Consider the following 24,093-nt stretch of genomic DNA (forward strand, 5'->3'; position numbering starts at 1 on the left):
TGCAGAAGCAGCAACGCAATCTCGGGAAACAGGCAATCAGTCACTGATGTGCAGACCCAAGAACACAGGTGACAGCAAAAGTGAGAATATTCAGCAGGCACAGCCGTCGGTGCAGGGGCTGGAGGGCCAATGACAAGAGGACGTGGGGAGGATGATCAAAGCTGCTGACAAAGTGGTGGAGCACAGGCTTCACCCCAGGCTGCCAGGACACGGCCCTCCTGCCCCAGAGGACCGGGGTCTTCCCTGGGGCGGGGAAGGGATCAGGGTCTCTGGCCCCGGGTTACAGACAGTATGCCTGTGTGGTTGAAGCAGACACTAAGGACCCACCCCCCAGCCACAGTGCTGTCCCCGCTCAGCTCCAGGCTTTCACCCCAGGCCTCGCCCCATCCCAGCAGACTAAAGACGAAGGTGACTCTGACCAACCCAAGAAGAAAGACAGAAAATCCTGCACCCAGGTCGCCTGCAGGAACACCCACAATAGGAACCTCCGTCAAGGTTGGAGGCCATGTACCATGAACTAGAGGGACTTAACCCAGGAAGGAGGGACTTAACCCAGGAAGGAGGGGCCTCTGAGAGCCAGAAAGGGAGGGAGGGGATGGCCAGAGATGCTCTCCACGGAGGTGAAAGGCAAGGCTGGGGTGACACCACGTTGAGGCTCTCGGGGTGCAGACAGAGGAGGTCGGGGGCTCCGGGACCAGCGATACAATATCTGACACGTACAAATATCCTGAGGACAGATTTAAACAACGGCTGGGGGACTGTAGCTTGAATTTACCGATAAATCCATGGAATGCCAAGTTGCAAAAATGAAAACACAACATAATGAAAAGTGTTTTGCAGGAAAGCGACTGTGAAAGGTGAAGGGCGAGGGCTAATGGAGCAGACCGCAGCAGGACTGCACTGGGACGACAGACGAACAGGGACTCAGAGCGGGGCCGGCACACGGGGGTGGGGCCCGCCTACCTTGTCGTCGTCCTCGCAGGTCATGACATTGGAGAAAGGGATCTCAGCCTTGAACATCTTCCGGCAGTGCATGAGCTGCACCAGCAGGTAGCACACGGTCTTGAACTTCATCCTCTTGGCCGGTTTTATATCTGAGAGAATCAGCCCTGGAAATATCTGTGCGGACGTGCAGCAAAGAGAAACGCTGTGAGCAGACACACACGTCCTACCTCTTGGGCGGGGAGCACGAACTTAACGGGGCAGGGAGATCACAGGCTACTTGTTGAGGACCCACTGCTCACCAGACACAGCAGGGAACAGAACCGGCAACCCGGTCCCAAAACACGCAGGTCTCAACTACACCCAATGCCGCTGAAACGAGAGCGATGCCCGAATCCTGGGGCAGATGCATGGACATCACCCAGCTGGGGCAGCACCACGCTGATGAGTGTCACCCACTGGCCCCCGGGGCCCCTCCTGCAGACCTCCCCTCCTGCAGACCTCCCCTCCTGCAGACCTCCCCTCCTGCAGACCTCCCCTTCTGCAGACCTCCGCTCCTGCAGACCTCCCCTTCTGCAGACCTCCGCTTCTGCCTTTCACCTTTTTCTCTCTCCTCCTCAACCCAAACTTCCCCAAAGGGGCTGCTCATTGTACAGACCTCGTCATCCTTCTCACCCTCAAACCGCAGCCATGGCTGACGCTGTTGTTTCATTCTGCATGACGGGTGGGGCGGCATCCACTCATGGCACCAAGGCTCCCTCCTCTGACTCACAACCTCCTGCATCCCGGCAGCAGCTCGCAGGCCGTCCTCCTTGGCACCCTGCCCTCCGCTCCTATGCCTCCAGGTTGACCCCAGCTGGTCACCCAAACCTCTCACACCTGCCCTTCTCTCACACACTCACTCCCCTTCTCCAGAAGTCAGCTCACCCTGCCCTGCCTGTCCTGCCCTGAGCCCCATTTCTCTCCCCTGGCCAGTGCCACACCCATCCACAGCTCCCACGTCACATGGGTGCCACCGCATCCTGGCCTGGAGAGTACTGGCCCATGGATGCCCCAGGACAGCGAAACCCGAAGCTCTTCCTGACCTGCTTGTACCCTGAAGAAGTACTGTGGCCACCTGTGTCCCGTGCACCTCACCTGTGTCCTGCATCCCTCACCTGAGCCCTGCACCCCTCACCTGAGCCCTGCACTCCTCACCTGTGTCCTGCGCCCCTCACCTGAGCCCTGCACCCCTCACCTGAGCCCTGCACCCCTCACCTGAGCCCTGCACTCCTCACCTGAGCCCTGCACCCCTCACCTGAGCCCTATGCCCCTCATCTGAGCCCTGCACTCCTCACCTGAGCCCTGCACCCCTCACCTGAACCCTACACTCACCTGAGTCCTGCGTCCCTCACCTGAGCCCTGTGCCCCTCACCTGAGCCCTACACCCCTCACCTGAGCACTGCACCCCTCACCTGAGCCCTATGCCCCTCATCTGAGCCCTGGAAGTGGCTCAGTCACCCTCAGTCGTGTCCAGATCACTTTCCCAGGGCAGAGTGACCTTCAGCGCTCACACAGGACGGTCACAAGCCTTCCTGTGTGCACAGCAGCCCTCGATCCATAGCGTACCCCATCCCTGACCTCCTGCACAGGGTTCTCAAACCTGATTTGCAGGAGAGGCAGTGACGGCCCAGGGAGGTGCGGGAGGACTCAGGATGACCCAGCCCTTGAGGACCCCAGGGCCCTGACTCCAAGTTCCCTCCCCTCCCCTCCCCCACGGCCCTCCCCTCACGGGCAACAGGCCAGGCCCAGGACACAAGGTCAGCGGGGACACCCTCCCATCTGCGCAGAGCCCAAGGCCTGAGAAGCAGTGATCTGAGGAGAACGAAGGAGCCGTTAGTCCTTAAGAAGGCTCCGCACAGGACCCCGTCTGGAGCCTACCTTTCGCCGATGGGAGGGCACAATAAAAAAGGTCTCGATGTTGTGAGTTTTCAGAAAACTGTTCCTCTCGTGTCCATGGCCCGGCTCCACCTCGTAGTCACCATTCAGGCACGCCAGGGTGGTCTCTGTGATGTGAACCTTCCTACGGAAAAGGAGGCGGAGATTCGGACGGAGCCTCCCCTGCGGGGCCCCCGCTGGTTCTGGGCAGCACCAGGGCGATGCTCTGCGGGGTCCTGGCAGAGGTGCCCCCCTCACGGGCGAGCTCTGGAAGGAACACTCAGACTCCCTGGGGCATACGCACAGGAGGACTGACCGGTGGGGTGGGGCAGGGGAGGGACCCCAGGAGAGAGGCGGAAGCGTGCAAAGGAGGGCTGCAGGCAGAGGGGATGAGGGGCCAGAGGGACACAAGAGGAACTGAAGGGGAGGAAGGCAGCAAATGTCAGAGGACACAGAAAGGACGGCGAGGGAAGGAGAGGGTGGCGAGGTGAGGGGAGAAGCGAGGCCCCTCCCCCGGCTGCGGTCCCCAAACCCCCAGGGCGGGAGGACCCCAGCCCGACATCAGGCCCGCACTGTCCCCACACAAAGTGGGCGGGCGGGAACAGAGCCGTGTGTGCGGCATTCACGCCCACCCCAGTGAGTTTTCTGGTGAGAGAAGGAGAAATCCTCAGTCAGCATAACCTGAGCAAACACCAGCACCCACGTAACCTAGACACAAGGCCTGAGCTTCCGGCCCTTAGCAAGGCCCAAGCACTCGGGCTTAGGGAGAAACACAAACTCCCCAGCATGCAAAACACTCCCTGCAAAGACCTGAGCCCTCACGTCCCCAAACAGTCTCCTGAATTCCTTGGTCGGGGAGGGGCACTGAGGCAGGAGTGAGCATCCCCCCACTGCTGGCCCTGAGGGCACCTGGGACACGGTCACCCCATCAGCCTGGCCCTGGACTGCAGACGGCACCAACGGTCTCTAGAAATGCATGCGTGTCCACTCATTCATTCACTGGTCGCCCTCCCTCCCTCCCTTCCTCCCTTCCTTCCACCACAGAGAGGGACAGCACAGTCCTGTCGCTGAGCTGAGGGGCCAATAGGGAGGCAGAAACATCAGCAACTGCTCTCAGCGCAGAGCACCTCAGGCTCCGGAAAAGAGGAGGGGTCTCGGGCGCACGCTGCCCTAAAAGCACACGGCGGGAATGGACAGCACCCAGGCTCCCAGCCTGGACTGGGGAGAAACTGGAGGCCTGGCTGGTCCTGAGCAGCAAGGTCACTACAGGGGACAGGGCCACCTCACTTGCAAGTGCTGCCCAGCACTCACGGGGCGACGCCTCACCCAACACAGGTGGTGGGCATGAAGACAGCCAGCCACGCTAGCTCGCCTGCCCTGGAGACGGAGGGTGGGGATGCCCAGTGTCCGCCATCCCTAAGGCCCGCAGCACCAGAGCCCAGTTATTGATGAGGCTGTCTTGCCCAGGACAATAGGGGTGGGGAGATGTGGGACCTGGGGCGGAGGGGGCCCACCATACCCTGGAGCTGGGGGTGGTACACAGGTGACCCCAATCACGGTTCCTACCTGAGGGCCCCTGGGGCGGGGGGCGGGTAGGCCATTTGCTCAGGACCCAATTTCACTTGCTTCCAGGCAGCCTGGAACATGCATCCAGCACATCAGTTTGGGGCTGACCAGGAGCCGTGTGTGCTTCGGGGCAGCAGAGAGGGCTGTGTGGTCTCCTGCCACCAAGAAGCTGGAGGCCATCTCCATGCAAGAAGCAGACAGGTGCCCCATCCCTCCCTGGCCTTGGCCTCTCCAAGGCAACCACTCAGGGTGTATGGCCTTGGGAAGGAGTCCATGAACCAAGTCCCAGGGGTCCCAGCATGAGATGCTGGGGTAAAGACACAGCAGTGATTCATTCCTCCCATCTGTCCACTCGTCCATCTGTCTGTCTGACCAGCCACACTCCCCAAATACCCAATGAATAGAAGATAAGTGCTTGCAGAATGGATGTATGGAAGATGGATGGGTGGATGGAAGGAAGTATGGAGGATGGATGTATGGAAGATGGATGGGTGGATGGAAGGAAGTATGGAAGATGGATGGATGGAAGATGGATGGGTGGATGGAAGGAAGTATGGAGGATGGATAGATGGAAGATGGATGGGTGGATGGAAGGAAGTATGGAGGATGGGTGGATGGAAGATGGATGGGTGGATGGAAGGAAGTATGGAGGATGGGTGGATGGAAGATGGATGGGTGGATGGAAGGAAGTATGGAGGATGGATGGATGGAAGATGGATGGGTGGGTGGAAGGAAGTATGGAGGATGGATGGATGGAAGATGGATGGGTGGGTGGAAGGAAGTATGGAAGATGGATGGATGGAAGATGGATGGGTGGATGGAAGGAAGTATGGAGGATGGATGTATGGAAGATGGATGGGTGGATGGAAGGAAGTATGGAGGATGGATGTATGGAAGATGGATGGGTGGATGGAAGGAAGTGTGGAGGATGGGTGGATGGAAGATGGATGGGTGGATGGAAGGAAGTGTGGAGGATGGGTGGATGGAAGATGGATGGGTGGATGGAAGGAAGTGTGGAAGATGGATGGATGGAAGATGGATGGGTGGATGGAAGGAAGTATGGAGGATGGGTGGATGGAAGATGGATGGGTGGATGGAAGGAAGTATGGAAGATGGATGGATGGAAGATGGATGGATGGATGCAAGATGGATGGGTGGATGGAAGGAAGTATGGAAGATGGATGGATGGAAGATGGATGGGTGGATGGATGTATGAGTGGATAGGTGGGTGGTGACGAAAGCAAAAGAAGGACCAAGGCGGAAGGGGGAGGGATGGATTGGGAGTTTGGGATTAGCAGATGCAAACTATTATATAGAGAATGGATCAACAACAAGGTCTTACTGCACAGAACAGGGAACTATATTCAATATCCTGTGATAAACCATAATGGAAAAGAATATGAAAAAGAACGTATTGATATATATATATGTGTAACTGAATCACTTCGCTGTGCAGTAGAAATTAACACAACATTGTGAATCAACTACGCTTCAATAAAATAAAATTTTTTTAAAGAATGAAGGAATCACATTAAGAATAGTGCGAGAAAGAGCAAACCTAAAGAAAGGCAGAGTGAGGAAACCCTGAGAAGCTCCAGGGCGGACACCACCTCCAGGGGCCTGGGAGTCTCGGAAGGTTCCTAGAAAAGCCCCATCGCATGCGCCCCCCAACCCCCGCTGGACCCCGAGGGGTGCACACACCACGTAGGCCAGGCCCCTAGAGGCACTGGGGAGGGTGGCATCAGCAGTCCCTGGTCCCCACTCACAGAGCAGCTTTCCAGCAACCCCTCCCAGGCCAGCTTCCTTCCGCGACTCCCCCTTCCCTGCGGGGAGAGTCGAAATGCTCTGTCTCCCTGGGAGCCAGGCAGTCACGCTTTGGCCCTCGTGTGCCCCGAACCCTCTGCTGAGGCCACCGCTGGCTGCACGCACCTGATCTGGTGTCCAGTCCTCATTCTGCAGCACTGAACACAGCTGACGGCTCTCCTTCCTCCCCGGCCCTCCTCCTGGCTGCCCGCACTCCCTCTCACCACCCCGCCCTCCCCTGCTCCTCTTCCTGTCTCCCGCTCCCCTTCTCTCAGGAACTCTCAGGCTCGGGCCTTCATCATCTTCCCTCCTCCTTGCACATCCTCCCGGCGCTCCGTGCGCAGTGCCAGGGTCTCAGTGCCCCCAAGGGCCTGTGAGCTCCCCAGACCCCTGCCCAGCTCCGAACTGACCTCAGTGCCCAGGAGACCCAGGCTGACAGGTGATAAAGGCACCTCCCCCCGGCCCCGTGTCGTGCTCCCCTCTCTGCACCCCCCAGAGTGCTCCCTGTGGCCCCCCAAGAACGTGAACCCCACCGGGGCCGAGGGCTCTGTCTTTGCCGCCGACGCCACCCTCCCCCCTCCTGGAAAAGCCAGGTGCTCTGTAAACACTATGCTCCTGAGGGGGGTGTCTCCGAAAGGGGGAGAGGAGGGGAGGAGGGAAGAAAGAAGCAAAGCAGAGAGCAGGGCAGGCAGGATGCGGCCCCCCCGTGGGACTGGCAGGGAGGGTGAAAGGAGGGAGGCTACCGGTCAGCCAGAACTTGAAAGAGGCCCCGGCCAGGTGAAGGGGCCTGCGGAGCGGGGTCCCTGGCGGTGGGAAGTCCGTGTGCTTGTCCGCACGGCAGGCGGAACGCTTAAAGACCTCAGTGGGCAGGGGAGGAGGGAGGTGGGCGGCTCCTGGCACCACCTGGCCGGCCAAGGGGCTGGACTTTGTGCAGGACAGCGGGGCTGCAGGCGGGCTGCTGCTGGGGTTCACTCTGGCGCCCAGAGGGCGAGGGGCAGGCACAGTGAGAAGGTGTCCCCCCCCCCGCCCCGAGACCCTGCTCTGAAGGGTGGAGAACAGGAGGAGGAGTGGAGGGGTGCTGGAAGGACGGGGCCCTGAAGGAAGGAGGGGTCGGTGGCCGCGAGGGTCCCCCCAGGGGGACGTTCAGAGGCAGCCCGGGTCACAGATGACAATGCCGCGATTTTTGAGCTCGCTCAGAAATGCCGTGGCCACTCCCATGGCAGGCTCAGCGTGGATTCAGGCTCGTTGGATTCTAATCTCCAGGCTTGCTGCTTCCTCGAGCCCCGTAAGCCCTCCTTTCCTGTGATTTCAAAGCCACTCTCCAGAGCGAGTGGCCTTGGATGCCACTGGTCCCTCGGCCAATTTCAGGGCCTTGGCACAAGGAAAGGTGTCACCTGTTTCCGCCACCTCCCCCAAAAAGTCAGGCCAGGAGGGAGGGGGGAAGATGCGGCCCAGAGGATGTCAGGTCTCTAGGGTGAGAACAGGACAGCTGGGGACAGGCAGCCAGGGTCAGAGGGGCCCTGAGGCCCCTCAGAGCGGAGGGCACAGAGCTTGGCGCTGAGGTCCATAAGACAGAAGCAGACGCGCGTGTGCAGGAGTCTAGCGCTCAGCTCTAGCCCCGGGGAACCGCAGCTGGGCCCCGCAGCAGCCGCGAGCACGGCCCGCCACCCTTCTAAGAGGCGGAAATCGGGAGGGTGGGACCATGCGAGTGCGCCTCAGAGCCCCCTTTTCTGCAATCCCATCATCCCCCTGCTGCCCACCGTTCGTGGAGGGAGGGGAGTTCCCGTTCAGTTCTCGGGTTAATGTTTTCACCGTACATGATGCCTTGGCTCTGTGGAATGGTTTGAAGAAAATGAGACCAAAGGAGGCGACTGTAATTAGAAAGCATTAGGAGTGCACGGACCAACGAGAAATGCATCCTCCTCACTCTAGAGGAAAATCTGTAACTTCCCTAGTGGGGCTCTAAAGGCAGAACACTTTCCACTGCAAGTCTGAGAAAGAAAGCAAAATGGGAAGCAACAGTCAGCACGCAGGACAGCTCCTAGCCAGGCAGACCTCCGGGACGTTCAGTCTCCTCCTCCAGGGTCGGCTTGCCCGCTCTCTATGGGGGCCTTGGGGATGGGGCTGGGACAGCCGGGCGTTCCCAGATCCCCAGGCAGAAGGTTGAATTAGAATCCCCCGCCCCTGCCCTCAGGGTCCCCGATTTACCCAGGCAGGCCGGCGGCTTCCATGACGTTCGCCAGGGTCACGTCGTTGGACCACACGTCGTACTGCCACTTGCGCAGGCCCAGGACCCCGCAGAGGACCCTGCCGGTGTGCAGCCCCACACGCATGTTCAGGTCCACCTCGGTGGCCTCGGCCACGGACCTGCAGCAAACACAGGCAGGGCGTGGGGCTGGGGCCCCGTGGTCTGCCCCCTCAGGGCCACGAGCACAGGGGAGCAGGTGCATGGGGGGATCTCCTGACCCAGTCAGCCTGACCCCCGAGCTGTGGCCGCTGGTGGGCAGAGGTCACTCCAAGCTGGCTCCCCCCTGCTCCCTGGCCACTGGCCGTCTCACAAGGCATCCCACCTCCCCTCTCCCCCTCCCCACCCAGAGCAGCGGCAGGAGAGAAATGAGCCCAGGACCCCGATCCTGCTCCGGGTGCCACTCAGGGGTGCTCGTGCCTGCTTGCTAGCCCGGGGCCAGCGTGAGAGCCTCGGGGAACATCTGACGGGGTCCCAGGAGCCCTGGGAACGGTCAAGGTTTGACCCCGAGTTCCCTGACTGAGAGGCCGGGCTGCAGACCCAGCCTGTGCGGAGGCCCGAGGCTCCACAAACCTGCCCCAAACAACAGGGGGACCTTGTGGGTTGTACACTCTGCGTCCGTCAACTCAAGGGAGAAAACAAGACACGCGGACGCTGAAATCAGACGGCAGGGCCAGTGCACGCGCGCTCCACCTCCCCAGGCGCCCGCGTCTCTGGGCTCAGCCCCGGCTGAGGAAAGGGTTGGCATGAAGCCCTGAGGGTCCCAGGCGAGACCACCCTCGGAGGCGGGGACAGCATCACCGGAAGCACTCGTGAGAAGAAACAGGAGGTGGCTTTAAAAGTTCCTTGGAGAGAGATTCACGGCAGTCATGTAGGCGGGCTGCGCTCAGAAATCCCCTCGGGGGACACGAGGACGCCCCGTATGGTTTCTCCAGCCCCACGAGGCCCACGGGGAAGTGAGATGCAGAAAGTACACAAAGGGCCTGTGATCACACAGCCAGAGCGCAGGGGACGCACCGCGGCCGTGAGGAGGCCCTCTGATGCCACTTTTCTGGATTTTCCACTTCTCCCCGAAAGCGAGAGATTACTTAATCTTTAAAAAGTCTGAAGCATGTTGTTGAGGAAGCATTATCGGGCCTGGCAGGTGTGCTCCAAGGGACAGAACTGCAAGGAAGCCGTGAGGGCGGGGAGGGGGTCAGCCACGGCACCCCCGGCCCTCCCCACCCTGGGCGGGTCCAAAGGTGGCCCCGACCGGCAGGTGTGTTGGATGGGGCTCTCCGGTCGGTGGAGACGTTCCATAGCAAGAAGGGCAGGAAGATGGAGCTGAGGCTCGGGGACACGGCGGCCCCAGGATTAGGTCGTCGGCTGTGAGAGGGAAGGGAGACTGGGAGACCAAAGGCACACAGGGCCACACTGCCACCACCCTCGGGCAGCCCGACATGGACTACCCACCCTCCGTCCCCTCCCAACAGCAGGTGCCCTGTAGTCCAACCACATGTAGACCTGCCCCCCCAATACAGCAGGTGCCCCGAGCCTGTGGGCAAAATCTCACTCCTGCTCCAAGACTCAGGGCTGATTCATGTGCATCCCACCCTGTTCAAACATAACATACGCCCAGCCCAGATGCTGCCTCCAGGAAGCCCTCCCAGATCCTTCACCACAGCAAACTCACCCCCGTCCCTGCCCAGACCCTTGTCACTCTGCTTCTGCTATGATAGCTGGGCCAGGCTCCATCAGAGGAGACTACTGCATCCACATGGCCACAGGGCTGGGCTGACTCCACTGACCAGAGGCTTGGTGGACATCCTAGGGCCCTCCCGGAGAGTGGGTTGCAAGCATCCTGGGAGGGGCTGCCCCAGGTCATTCCTCACCTGTGCCTTGTCCCAGGAGGCTGGGACTTCCCACCTACCCCACCCCCAACGGCTGCAAGCTGTAACAGGGCTTAGCCGCTGGACAGATGCATTCCGGCCACAGCGCCCGCCACTGGCCCCTTGGGTTTGGTGTCAGCCCAAGGGAGAAGGAAGGTGGTAGCTGACAACTCCTGCCCTGGCTTAGCTTCCACAGCCCACCTGCGGCCACAGTGTCCTGACTAGCCCCATCCCACCTGGTGGTCACTGCGCGTGAGCCTGCCTCCATGCTCGGTACCTGGAAGTCATCTGTGCCTGGACGGGCCTGCCGCCTGCTGACTCGAGGCCCATCCACAAGGGGTCCTGGCCACTAGGTTCCCAGGGCCTGTTGTAACACCCGGTCCTGGACCCTCATGAGTAAACGGTGTGGAATGAGAGTTCAGTTCCCCTCGCCCACACAGCTCCTGACCACCGCCAGCTCGCTGCCCTCCAAAAAAAAACCCCTTAATTTAAGACTGAAGAAAGATGAGGGGTTTCAAATGATGATGAAATAAAGAGACTGGGAATCTTCATCTGGAACAAAATGAATGTCACCAGGACACAACTTAAGTCCACAACATCGCAAAGAGGGCGACAGAGAAGGAAAGTCCTGAAGCCTTGGCTCACGTGCCTCTGACAGCAAAGGAGCCTGTTCCGTGCTGCAGAAGAGAGGACAGAGCTGGGCCACCCCGCGGGAAGGCTGGGCCGAAACAGCCTAGCATCCCCAGAGACTCTGGAACTATCCCATGATCTCCTCCTAGCAGGTTATTGATGCATGATGCCCTTACTAACGGTCCACGATTTATTCACCATCATAACAGGAGTAGCAGCGTTAAAGAGGCGAACACTTATACCCGGGGTGCACCTCGGGCTGGGTCCCCAAAGCTCCACCTCCCCAGCCTGGCTCAATGCCAACGTCCTGTCCTCAGATCAAAACCTGGAGGCTGTGACCAGGAAGGGACAGGACCTGGGGGGCAGGGTCGAGGACAGAGTGTGAGGAGGAGCACGGGGGGGGGGCCGGGGTAACCCCGTTTGTCAGTAATGACACAGGATGCGTGAGGCTCACTGGACCCAGCCCACCAGCCCTGCCCTGACTTCCACTTGCAGACCGTTCGCCCACTGCCCGGCAGGGCTTCCTGCCAGCCAGACCACAGAAGCCCCTGCCACGGCCCCCCGCCCCGAGCGGCCTCCACTCAAACCTCCCCCCCATCCCAGCCTGTCTTCTAACCAGGAGCAGTTCTGCCTGTAACTGCTCACTTCACCCACCGAGGGCCTGTCCCCCAGAACCATGGCACACGCGGGCCCCAGAGGCGTGCCGAGACGCTGCCTTCCCAGCTGGCCCTCGAGCCCGGCCTCACTGTCCTCCGTATTCAGGGGGCCAGGCCAGACCGTAGAACCAGATACGTCTACACAGGGTCCCGGGCATCCTGGTGTTCAGCTTTGATAACCTCAGAAGTCTGCGTGCCACGAATTTACAATAAAGGTTTTGTGGAAGTCTGACTGTTCACATATCTTCACTACCTATTTAGTTGTATACACTTTGAATGTGTTCTTTTCAATTTTAACTCTTTTTTCATTCGTTTGCCAACTGCCAGTTAAAGGTACTGAAACAAGAAAACTAAGGTTTAAAAAAAAATTTGTTTTAGTTCACAAAAAGAAGTGAGTTTGGGAAATGTAAATAAGTAAACCTGCAAAAGATGTTTTTGTGCATTTTAAGCATTTCTACTTCTGCAGTCGTGGAAGGGCAAAGGGCAGGGGGACTTCTGGGACCCACGTCCAACCTTCCTCAAGGAGGCCTTCCTGCCCCCAGTGTGCAGGGCCTTTGCCAGCCTCCACCCAACCTGTGCAGCCCAGGACACTCCACCAATTTGCCCCGTCTGTCATCCCTTCCAGCAGGTTCTCAATTGCGGGAACAGCAGATGTGCAGTGAGCTGGACAGTCACTTGTAGATAAATCCTGCCTCAAGAACTGTCTCACTCTAGATAACCAACAAGGACCTACTGTACAGCATGGGGAACCATACTCAATATCTTGTAATAACCTGAAAGGGGAAGAAGTCTGAAAAAGAATAGATATACATATATATGTGTAACTGAATCGCTTTGCTGTACACCTGAAACTAACATAACATTGTAAATCAACTATACTACAATTTAAAAATTGTCGGACTTCCCTGGTGGCACAGTGGTTGAGAATCCGCCTGCCAATGCAGGGGACACAGGTTCGAGCCCTGGTCCGGGAAGATCCCACATACCGCGGAGCAACTAAGCCCGTGCTCCACAACTACTGAGCCTGCGCTCTAGAGCCCGTGCACCACAACTACTGAGCCCGCGAGCCACAACTACTGAAGCCCGTGCACCTAGAGCCCGTGCTCCACAACAAGAGAAGCCACCGCAATGAGTTAAAAAAAAATTGTATGAAAAACAGAAAAAAAAAAAACCCAAAACCTGTCTCACTGAAGAGCGTTTGCCAAGAACTGAGAAAACTGAAGGAGGGGGAGGACCAGGCCTCCAGAACAATCAGAAATGACTTTTGTCACTCGGTCATCTCTTCTCATTCGACCTCCAGCCTTGGGCTGCTCCAGCCTGGGCACATCGGGTCTACCCATGACCTGAGCACAGGCAAGCTGGCCTTACCAGCTCAAAGACGGGTCAGGGAAGGAAGAGCACATGTCATTTACTTCTACTTAACTCAACATAGTGAACCAAAATTACCCAGACCACAAGCAAAGCCACGTCTGGATGAAGTTTTTAGCAAAATGGTACCCTGCACGTTTGGAGGTCTGATTCGTGATTTGCTAATGCCTGTGATGGGCAAGGTGCTCCCCGTGGAGTGGACAAACCCCATTCCTGTAAGTGCACAGAGTCCTGATGCTTTGGAGCCCAAGGGAGGGACAGCAGCAGCCCAGCTGGCTCATCTCTGAGCTGGCTCCCTTTTCTGGGGGTTAATGAATTGAGGACCGCAGTGGCTGGGGACCCAGCATCTTCCGTGCCAGCCCATTTAACCTGGGATCCCATTTAATTCCCACAACAGCTCAGAGATGCAAACACGGTTTCTGCATGTCGCAGCAGAGAAAATCAGGGATGCAAGGAAACCAAAGCATCACCTCAAGGATGGGGAGCCAGGAACCCAGGGGGCCTGTCTGCTTCCTCGGGCAGGAAGCCCCCAGCCCACTCAGGAACAGCCGCATCTGGGGACTGATGGCTTGGACTCTAGGAAGTGTTCTTGTACCAGACTTGGCTGCAGAGGAGCAGTTTCCTTGGGTCTGACCTAATATTCAAGGCCTGACAGAGGGAAGCTGGCACTGGGGTGCAGGAAAGGGTAGAGGCACAGATCTCACGTGGGCAGCACACCCACTGGTGGGGGGGAGCAGGATCAGGCCTGGGTACCCTGGGAGGGGCTGCAGAACTTAGGGTCAAAGACATAGGTCCAAGCAGCATGACACCACCAGGAGTCCTGGAGAAACCTCCCCAGAACCTTCAAGGTCAAGGACTAGCCCCTGACCACCAGGACGCAGGGCTTGGACGTGGCCATGAGGTTGGTCCCACTGCCCTGGTCTCTGCCAATCCAACCTCGCTCAGAGCCCCGGATGTCATGAAGCCATCACTCCCATTTTACAGATGGGGAAACTGAGAGCCAGGGTCACAGCTCTGCAGGGTCAAGACCAAGCCAGTCACCACACTTGCTGGGCATGTAAGGCTCTTCCCACTCTATCTCCATTTCTCCCACAAGCAGCTGCCATCTGGCCAAAACCAGGAATATATATATGACTTTAAATTATTATTAAAAATCACACCAACAATTAACATGTGGTGTTTTTTTTTAAGAGCATATTGCACACCTTAATGAGGTCCACAAGTTTGAGAGGAGGATCTGATTTGGGTGTTGAGGGCATATGGGGGCCAGATTCCCCAGAGCAGGAGCCCGGGGGGCCTCGGGCACGGCCACTCCACTGGGAGGGGGTAAGAGCCCTGGGACTCCACATTCAAGGCTGCATTCTTCGCTCGGTCTTTTACACGGAGCATGGAAAATCTTTCCATCTGTTTTCCCCATAGAAATGAACTTTCTACCAAGTGGAAAGAAGATCATTCCTCACTTCTTGGCCAAGGAGAAGACCCTCGACCCCTCCGGTCTCACACAAGGTCAGAGCCGGTCTGGCTGCACGCCTGCCTGCTCCTGCCCTTGCAGAGATTTCTCCCTCGGTTTTTACAGATTCCTTATTCAGCTCCTCTCTGTCCGGCGGCAGCAAGCGCTTGACCCACACAAGTCGGTCCTGCACTCACAAGGGTCGGAATGGATTGCCCTGTTTTCTGAAGCGAGCGACGCTGGTGGATGTGCTTCCCGCAAAGCGTCCGCCCGAAGAGGGAGCTGACAACAGTGGCCCGACACCCCTACGGTGGGACTCGCGCATCCCCCGAACCTGAGCATCTGCATCACCACGCACGGCGTCCGCACGGGATGCTTCAGGAATCTCATTACCTTGCCAACCATCCCTCCTGCCTTTGGCTTTCCTCTGTCCACTCAGAGGTCCCCAGGCCTGCAGCAGACCTCTCTGTGGCCCTGGCAAGGGACATCTCGGCACCGCAGCCTCTTCTGCTTCCTGGTCACCCACGGCGCTGTGCCCGCGACCCAGGGCCACCTCTGGCCTCCCCAAAGAGCAGGCCGGTCAACAACCAGCCTCTTCTCCAGTTCAGCTTCTTTCCTCCAGAGCAGGGGCTGCGTATTGAAATCACCTGTGGGGGTGGGGGGCTTTTCCATCCTCAACCCTAGACCACAGCCCAGACCAGCTGCCACTGGCTCTCCGGGCAGAGCAGGCCTCAGGGATTCGACTGGCCCAGGCAATGCTGACACACAGCTCCTGGCTCCTGAGAAGCGGGGTACCAGGCCGAGCACGCCGGCGAGGTGCTGAGCGCCGTGCTTCTGCGCACAGTGTGCAGGTGTGTGGAACCCGCAGTCGGCCTCGCAAGGACTGTGCAGTTGAGCCCTCTGTGCATCCCATCTCGTTCCATTCTTGTGCTATTACTTCTCTGCTCCCAAGTGTGAAATCACACCAGGCCCTGGTAACCCCATCTCACTGAGCCGAAGCCATCTCTCCAGGCTGTCGAGAAGCTGGAACGTGGCTCTAAGCTCCGTCCACCAGCTCAACCTCCCAGCTCCACACCGTCCTTAACTAGACGGAAGGCTCCCTACCTCCTCACCCCCGGACGAGGACCATGAGGAGATGAGGGCGGCTAAGAACGGAGCAGGCCAGGCCCCCAGTGTTCCAGAAATACTCACCTGCTCCATCCAGCCCTCTCTCCACAGACAGCACCTGACACCTGGTCACCCGCCCACGTGGACAAGCACATGTGATTCCTTGTCAACAGGAATGCGGCCAGATTTGAGCCAACCCTTTCCCGCAATCGACTCCTTGAACATCTTATCCGGCTAAGCTCGAAGGGTCGTTTCTTTTGGCCTAATGCATAGCTGGCAATACCCCGGATCACCGTGGACAAAGAAATGCAGTCCCCACAGAATGCAAAGAAGGTGATCACAGAGGCAGATCTGCACAGAGCAGGCGGGACTTCCCCACCCAGCACCTCGCCACGTGGCTCTGGGTCTCTGCAGCCCCGGCACAGGTGATCCACCTCGGACATGCCGGCCAGGACAAGGCAGGCCTGCACGGCAGGGCACTCACGTGATGGTGTCGATCATGTCCAGGCCCATCTCCACGCAGCAGTGGGCGTGGTCAGTCTTGGGCTGAGTGAGGCCAGACACGCAGTAGTAGCAGTCTCCCAGGATCTTGATGCGGCGGCAGTGGTTCTCCTTCGGGCGAGAGGGCAAAGGGCATGTTAGTGACGCACCTGGGGCCGCCCGAGCACCTGCGCCTCTGCCACCACCAGGTGCGCTGACCGCTCAGCTCAAGGCCCGACCTAGACCAGGGCCCAGGCGGCTCTCCCACGGGCAGGGTGCCTCGGGAGGGCAGGTGGCCCCTATATGGCTGTGATTAGGGTCGCCTTGGGGCACCCCACGCCGTCCCCGCTAGCTGCACTCAGCCTCTTCCCACGCGGGGGTCCGCCTCCCCTGCCCCCTTCAGATCACCGGGCCAACCCCACAGGCCCTTCAAGGAGGGGAGGTCACCCCATGCCTGGGAGCCAGGTCCTCTCCCCAAGGAGGGGCCTTCTCTCCCAAGAGGGGCTAGTACAGTCCCCGTCCTTGGATCACCATGTGATTGGCCCTTCTGGAACATGCTAGACTCCTTCGCCAGCCCGGGAAGGGGAGGCCGCACGCATCTGAGTGCCCGTGGCTTAACCCAGAGTCAAGGTCCACAGGCCATGTGAGCAGCTCTCCCCAGAGAACCAGCAGCCGGGGCCCGAGCCCAGACCTCACCACCCACAGGGAACACCTCGGCGAGTCATCCGACACTGCAGAAGGTCTACTCTCGCACCTGCACAAAGGTGAGAACGCCAGCGCCCACCTCGCCCTCGTGTTGAGGACAGAGAGACATGTCAGACGCTTACTACCACCACTCCTGCACCAGTCCATTGCGGTCAGCTATGATTATGACGGTGACTGTCAGTTTTATTTCAAGGGCAGCATTAAAACGGCAGTTTTAGAACATTTTGTTTTCAACATCCCTTCAAACCCCCCCTAAATAACTGAGGGCCTCACAAAAAGTTTTCATGTAAGTAGGTTACAGCTATGGCTATTACCACATAAGAAGCTACAACTGAGAGATTTTTTCAAATGTGTTAATGCATTTACAGTAACAATAGCAAATCCATTACATATTAACATAAGTAACACGCTGTTTGAAATATTATGACATTTCCCCAAACAAAAACAAATGAGAAGCAAGGCATCGTTCTCACTTTTGCAAGTCTCCAGTATCTGTCTTGACAGGAGACAGCTGGACGCTTTGTTCTACCATTCATGACATCGTGTCTCCTGAGCTTGTGCACGTCTGTGAAGGAGAGCGGCCTCACGCAGCCTGCCCGTGGATGAGACGGACCTCCCAGCCCCCGGGATGGACAGCCCCCCGGATGGTCCTTTAAAGCCCACAGCTCTGCCGACCCTACTCTGAGAACACAGCTTGTATTTAATTCTGCTCTTTGGTTTCTTACAAATGAGCCACCTCCTGCAGGTTTTCTCAAATGCTGTGAATTCACACAGTGCCCTGGGATGAGAATTCTCAGCCCTCACCACCCACGGGCTCACACACGGCCCGCACTTCTTCCACCGGGGCAGAGGGTCAGGGAGGAACAAGGGCCAGCGACCCTGCTGCTCTCCTGAGAGACGGCCCAGGCCACTGAACGGCTGGGTGCCCAGCTCCTCCCAGCCCTGGGCCTCCCTCAATGTAGGGGCAGTCGGTCAAAGGAGAGGAGAAGAGCAGTCACTTCCACCTGTCAGGTGGTCTCTGGGAAAACCCAGTGACTGCGTCTTCCCCATCCTAAGCCCCACAAGCTCCCCCTGTGGATGGGGAGCTGGCCTCAGGGAGGTCCAGGGTCCGGCCACTCATCCTTCAAGAGACCAGGAGCGGCCACTTAACCATTAGGACACCAGCCTCCTGGTCTGCAGAAGGGGTTTGTTTCCCGGCGTCCCACGGGCAGGCCGTGCCGGGGCTGACGTGTCCCATGACAGAGCCTGGGAGCCCAGGGCCTGGTGCAGACGTCCACACCACAGAGCCCCTGGGAGGCAGCCGGCCAGGCTTCTCCAGGCTAGCAGGCAGCCCGGGCTCTCTTCTGGCACCTCTAGAGTGTCCGTCCTCACCTGTCCGCACCGTCACTGCCAGGACACACCGTGCAGGCCAGCGAGGGGCAGCTCCCCCCATACATCCGCTCCCCATCTTCACACTCGGGCTGCCTTCACTAGACCCGAGCGCCCAGGATGAGATGAGGGTCCACTGCCAGGGGCGCGACCCTCCCCAGGTGCAGAGAGCCTCGGTGGAAAGCTCACGATCCCCGACTCGTCCAGCACCCCCCCCAGCTGTCCATCTGGTGACCCAGACCCCTCGCTCTGAGGAGCCCGCACAAGTGACAGCACCTACCCCACGCAGGCAGCATTCTTGCAGAAGATTTCACCAAGCCCTGATTCTGGGGACCTCGAGGATGACAGGCGTCCCCACCCATCGGCATCTCCGGGGGACGTTGAGGGTGGGTGACTGCGGACATCCCTGCATCCCCCAGCTTGGCTCCGCAGAGCTCCCAGCCACCTCCAGGCCCCATAACCCCAGGCTTCTGTTCATCTCTGCGTGTCCCCGGCACGCCTGACCCTACGACTGGAAGGTGCTCGGTACAAGGCCACTGAGCGGGCAGGTGTGCGCGCGTGTGTGTGTGTGTATGTGTGAATGGGCCATAAGTCCTACGGGCAGGTCGTACGTGGCAGTTGTGCCATCAGATTTCAAGGGAAATCAGAGGCTGTGGGTGGGGCTGCCCCCCAAACAGCTACCCTATGAGCCCGACTGTCATATTTGACACAGAGTGGCCACCACAGAAAAGGGAGTCTCCGTGGGGCTGGGTGGGATCTCCGATGGCCGACCCCTCAGGACAGGAGGTGCTGAAGAACAAGGTGTCAACTCTGACGAAGGCAAGTGGCGCCCCTGGCGAACCTCAGGAGGGACCCCTACTGCCCGGCACGGCTGCTCTGCAGGTCAGGACGGGGGCATCTAGCAAGTGACATCCAGCCGCGGGCTCACAGGTAGATGAGGTCCACCGTGTTCTGGGGAGAGCTTCCTAGAGAGCAGCCATCCTCCGCTGGACCCGCCAACACACACAGGAGCATAATTACAGCCCGTCAGCGACAAATGTGTCGTTGGCGACCATCCTGAGACAGTCCCTCCGGGGCTCAGAACAGGCTGGGGAAGTGAAGTGCTCACCCGTCCCCTTGTTTTTTAATCTCAAGTCTCCCGACTTTTGTTAACAAGCTTAAGAGACCAAAAAAACGATCTTTTCCATCGCTTCTGGTGTTTTAGATAACAACATCTTCCCTGTAAATACTGAAAGCCAGCGCCTGGAGTTCCCCCTCAGGGAGCGTTTGTGACACCTGAACAGCTGTTTCCCAGCCAAAGCAAAGAAAGAAAACGGAGGAGGAGGGCCGGCGGGGCTTGCTTGTAAGGGACAGAAGTGACAGGACATGATGGACAGAGCCCCCTCAGAGCAGCACAGGGGCTGCCGGGGGATCCAGGCAGGAGGGTCTCCTCTGCTTCCCAGGTATGGTCTGCAGGCCCGCTGGTCAACTCTGGACCCGGCTGGCCCTGCCCGAGAGGACGGCAGAGACTCCCACACTCAAGGGCTCTGTGACCCTGCCCGCCGGGCTCTGTGACCCTGCCCGCCCAACCCTGGACCCGGGAAGAAGCAGAGAATTCAGTGGGATCAGGAAGAGCCACTGCAACTCCAGAACCGTAAGATGCCCAAACCCCTCTGAGGCCGGCTCTGAAACAGCGGAGTCCAGAGAGGTCAGAGGCCATCATGTGGACCCCACACCGCAGCTGGCTTCTGGGAAGGCTGGGGAGCTCCCAAGACCTGGTGGCACCCCGGGGGAGGGGAGGTGCAGAGAGAGAGTTTGAAATGACCCAGTGACTGCACCTGATCCCCAGGTGACAGCATCCAAAACCAACTGGCCAAGTGATATTAACTTTGCATGGCGCTGGGCCATCAGTGGGAAAACAAAATAAGAGATTTTAGAAAATGTTCCTTCTAGGTGGCTGTCTCAGTGTTTAACCTGCTGCGTCCACACAAAGCTGAACAGAAATGCACCAAAATATAAACCACGGCTATCGCTGGAAAGTAGGACACATAATCATTTCAACTTCAATTTTCACAGATCATTCCTGCAGTTCCTTTTACTGAGTCCCACGTGCTCCATCCACCGCAACAAGGACCACGGATATAAGCGAAGGGAAGAGATGAGGACCCTGTGCTCCGAGGGCTTCCTGCCCACAGGGAGGGACCACACCGGAGCAACTGAGCTGGTACCCAAGAACGCACAGACATCTGTCCTACAGCAGAGACCAGCCGCCTTAACTCAGGACCAGAAGTCTCTCCAGCCTCAGCCACGCCCAAGAGACATCAACAGGCCCCACTGAGGCACACTCTCCAATAATAAATAGTCACATGTACACTTCTGCTCCTGGTATCCAAAAGGAACAGTGGAGGAGCAACCCAAACAGAGCACAGACGCCTAATTGCACAGAGCGGGGGGCGATGGTGGGGGGCGGTCAGCCCTCTCTCCGCGTGTCTTGCCTCAGGGTCTGCACTGTGGGACAGAGCCGTGCAAATATTTGATGTACTTAAAAAAGAAAAACTAAATTTAGAACAGCAATGCCTAAAAATAAAACCAAAATGAAATAACTGTGACCACATTGGTAGCACAATTCACAAGTGGTTTCACAAGTGGTTTCACAAGTGACACGGAGACACGTATTTGACTGTATATCTAGTGGGATGTAATTCAAGGGCAAGATAACGAGAGAAACCACTAAAGAAACCTTAGATTGTATTCAATGGTCTTATTGTGGGGAATAACATTGGTAATGCTATTTTTTTTTTTAATTTTTATTTATTTATTTATGGCTGTGTTGGGTCTTCGTTTCTGTGCGAGGGCTTTCTCCAGGTGTGGCAAGTGGGGGCCACTCTTCATCGCAGTGCGCGGGCCTCTCACTATCGCGGCCTCTCTTGTTGCGGAGCACAGGCTCCAGACGCGCAGGCTCAGTGATTGTGGCTCACGGGCCCAGCCGCTCCGCGGCATGTGGGATCTTCCGGGACCAGGGCTCGAACCCGTGTCCCCTGCATTGGCAGGCGGATTCTCAACCACTGCGCCACCAGGGAAGCCCCGGTAATGCTATTTTGAATCAACTGTATATAAAAGGATGAAACAAAAATATTCTATTACTGTCATTAGGGTTTCCAGCATCAAAGGAAAAGGGACACAAATATAAGAATCACAGGAGTGAAGATAAGTGAATTGGAACTATCAATATGAACTGAGAATTCATTCATGAGTTTTTCTTCTTCTAAAACCTATCTTCTATGTCTGTCTCCTGTAAAGTCCTAGGACCAGAGACCACCCAGATTACAGGCTGGAAAAACCATTTCCCAACGAAAGAAGCTAGGGCTTCTGGAAAACGGCACATCTGTGTGTGAGGCAGGACCGTGCTCAGAGGGGATGGGCTGAGTCACGAGGAGGCAGGAGGCAACCGCATGTCTCACCCCTTTGGAGGGTTCTAGTCCTGAAACTTGATAAAGGAATGAAAAGAATCAAGCATCCACTGAGGATAACCAAAGAGCTGACGAGTACATGTTCTTCGTTTTTAAAGAACCACAAGCTAATAAATGCAGAGGAAACAACAGGATCAGAAAACGACCACTGTGTCAACCAGAGTGAACACTGATGGGCCAAGTTTTCGAGGCAGCTGCTGTGACCCTCGGGTGCAGTGTCGTGGGAGACGGGTAACAACACGGGAACCTCAGATCCACACGCCCTGGAGGGAGGAGGCCAGCGGATGGCGGGGGCGCTGGGGACCGCACTGCGCTCCAGGGAAGGACTGTCAACACAAATGAGCGAGCCCAGGATCTAAGGCAGGTAGAGAAGGTCTGCTGGTTCCGGAGAAGCACGGGACACACCCTGCCTTGGGGCTGAGCCGCCACAAAGGGCAGGAGCGTTAACGAGGAAAAACCAAAACCAAGAAACGCTTGGCATAGCCACGGAATACGACGTGTGTATTCATCCCGGTTTTTGTTTTCTGTGTCCTGTGAAGGTCTGACGTCTCGGGGGCCTCGCTGGCAGGGTACGACGACCACCCGCCCGCACCTCGCAGGGCTGGCTAATTCCTGGAGACAAACAACGGCGTGTTCCTATCACACCGGCGGATCAGAGGCCACATCTCCTCTGCAGGCTGTCACACTCCGGCCACTGTCCCCACCCTAATCACCAGGGCGGGGACCAGACCGCGGGGAACACCGCCAGCCCAGAGCCCTCACTATCCACGCTGTCCAGCCCTGCGTCTGCTTGTCGCCTCTTCCCGTGGAAACTCCAATAAAGCCCCGCCCTGCTCTCTCAGCCCCCTCTGCCAACCTGGGCGCCCGGTGGTCCCCGGTGACCTTGGATGGCCTGGTGTGTCCCCTCCTCTCGGGGACCATGAGTGATAGAGCATCCTTCTGTGGCATCAGCCTCTGTGTCATGACTGTCACCTCCATAACCCAACCCGAGGGTACAATCCAGACACGCGCCCACCTCGTGTGAATCCCGACTGGAACAAACCAGCTCTGAGGAAGAGACGTGTCTGAGACGAGCAGGGTGACCAAGCCCAGAGCCAGACTCAGGAATCTGTAACTGCAGTCAGTGCAGCTGGGTGCGACAGGGGCGCTGAGGTGGTGCTGGCCGTAACGGGCTCAATGGAAGAGCTACTCACCAAGGAGGCAAGCGTGCCGTGCGGTGATGGGCAGGATCTGGGGGGGAGAGTGCAGACCAAACAAGACTGGCCAGACATTAGTTACTGTCGAGGATGGGTTGTGGGAGCCTGGGGAAAGGGTGTTACATTATTGTCTCTACCTTTGTGCTTGTGTGAATTTTCTAAAACCTTCGAGGGCAGGGTTTACATCTGACTTACTCATGCTGCATCCCTATCACCTAGGACAATGCTGGCACACAGTAGGGACCTGGCAGCTGCTTTCTGAACCCAATTATGAACACATGTCTCCCTGGTGATACATGGAGGAACCACATCTTCCTCTGCACGGCACTCAGGGGTCCCATTCAGGCTACCCTGCCTCTCCCTCTACCGCTGTTCCCCACTCAGGCCTCAAGTGAGCCTTGCTCTCCACACCCCGCTCCTCCCTCTGCCTGGAGCACATCTCCCCACCAAGGGACCTGGGCCACCGCAGCTGCTGAATAAAGGTTTCCTCCCAGCAGACAGGGCGGTGAGTTTCCACAGGTGGCCTGATACAAATGACAGACTCATTCAAATTCCAGACATCTACTGGCTTTTCAAGAAACAATATCTATTCCCTGCTCATCAAGGGATAATTAAAGAAATCCAGGCTCATCATCAAGGATGCAGAAAGTTCAGAAAATTAAACATCGTAACTAACAACTCAGCAATAACCACAGTTATTCTGGAATATTTCGTTCCAGCCTTTTCTCTCTGGCACTCACGTAAGTGTGTGCACACACAGTGTGAAAATTGGGATTCTACTCTATATGTTATTTGATCACTTAAAGTCGTTCCTTTGGGTCAGTTTTCCAAGCTGAGCTCTGGTGACAGCCCCACCGCCACCCCCTCCCCAGGCTGTGCTCACGATGTCTGTTTATATCCTGACCACACTCTAGCAAACACCTCGTTCAGCAAATCCTGGTTTTGCAAAATTGGCTCAAGGTCTCCCCAGCCGAGCTGTAAGTACCCTGGCTGTAAGTTCCCTGACCCCATCTTTGGGCTCCAGCACCCCCTGCCCGACAGCAGGTGCACAGGTGGCTTTGCTAAAGGAACACCGTCCAGCAGAGTCACAACTGACCCACGAGCATGTGTCAGGCCTGAATGCGGCCAACTCTGCGCAGCTACGGGACCGGGGTGTCAGAGCAGGAAGGCCTGACCCTCTGAAATGAGCCCAAGGACAGTCTCTCGAGGAGGAGGAGGGATGAGGGGAGACAGGAAGGATGGACCTGAACACACACCCGAGTAGCTCGGAATTGGGTAGGGAGCTCTGCCCTTGGACCAGCTTCCATGGGTCCCTTTCAGAAACATCCAGAATAACACAAATA

The 24,093-nt window shown here is 57.7% G+C and overlaps 1 protein-coding gene across 3 annotated transcripts in view; it reads right to left on the reverse strand.

Annotated features, from left to right (window-relative positions):
* ADCY1 (adenylate cyclase 1) overlaps positions 1-24,093 on the reverse strand; it is a gene marked incomplete at its 5' end in the record, with an annotated part of 434,017 nt that overhangs the window by 355,577 nt on the left and 54,347 nt on the right. For all 3 annotated transcript variants that reach the window (XR_014266353.1, XM_082471511.1, XM_082471512.1), the window contains 4 exons: positions 964-1,119; positions 2,863-3,004; positions 8,437-8,595; positions 16,037-16,164. Coding sequence is in view for 2 of the 3 variants with exons in the window: in XM_082471511.1 (XP_082327637.1) it covers positions 964-1,119; positions 2,863-3,004; positions 8,437-8,595; positions 16,037-16,164 (585 nt within the window). The remainder of the gene's footprint in view (positions 1-963; positions 1,120-2,862; positions 3,005-8,436; positions 8,596-16,036; positions 16,165-24,093) is intronic.

The sequence above is a fragment of the Balaenoptera physalus genome (genome assembly GCF_965194825.1).
Source record: "Balaenoptera physalus genome assembly, chromosome: 8".
Lineage (NCBI taxonomy): Eukaryota > Metazoa > Chordata > Mammalia > Artiodactyla > Balaenopteridae > Balaenoptera > Balaenoptera physalus.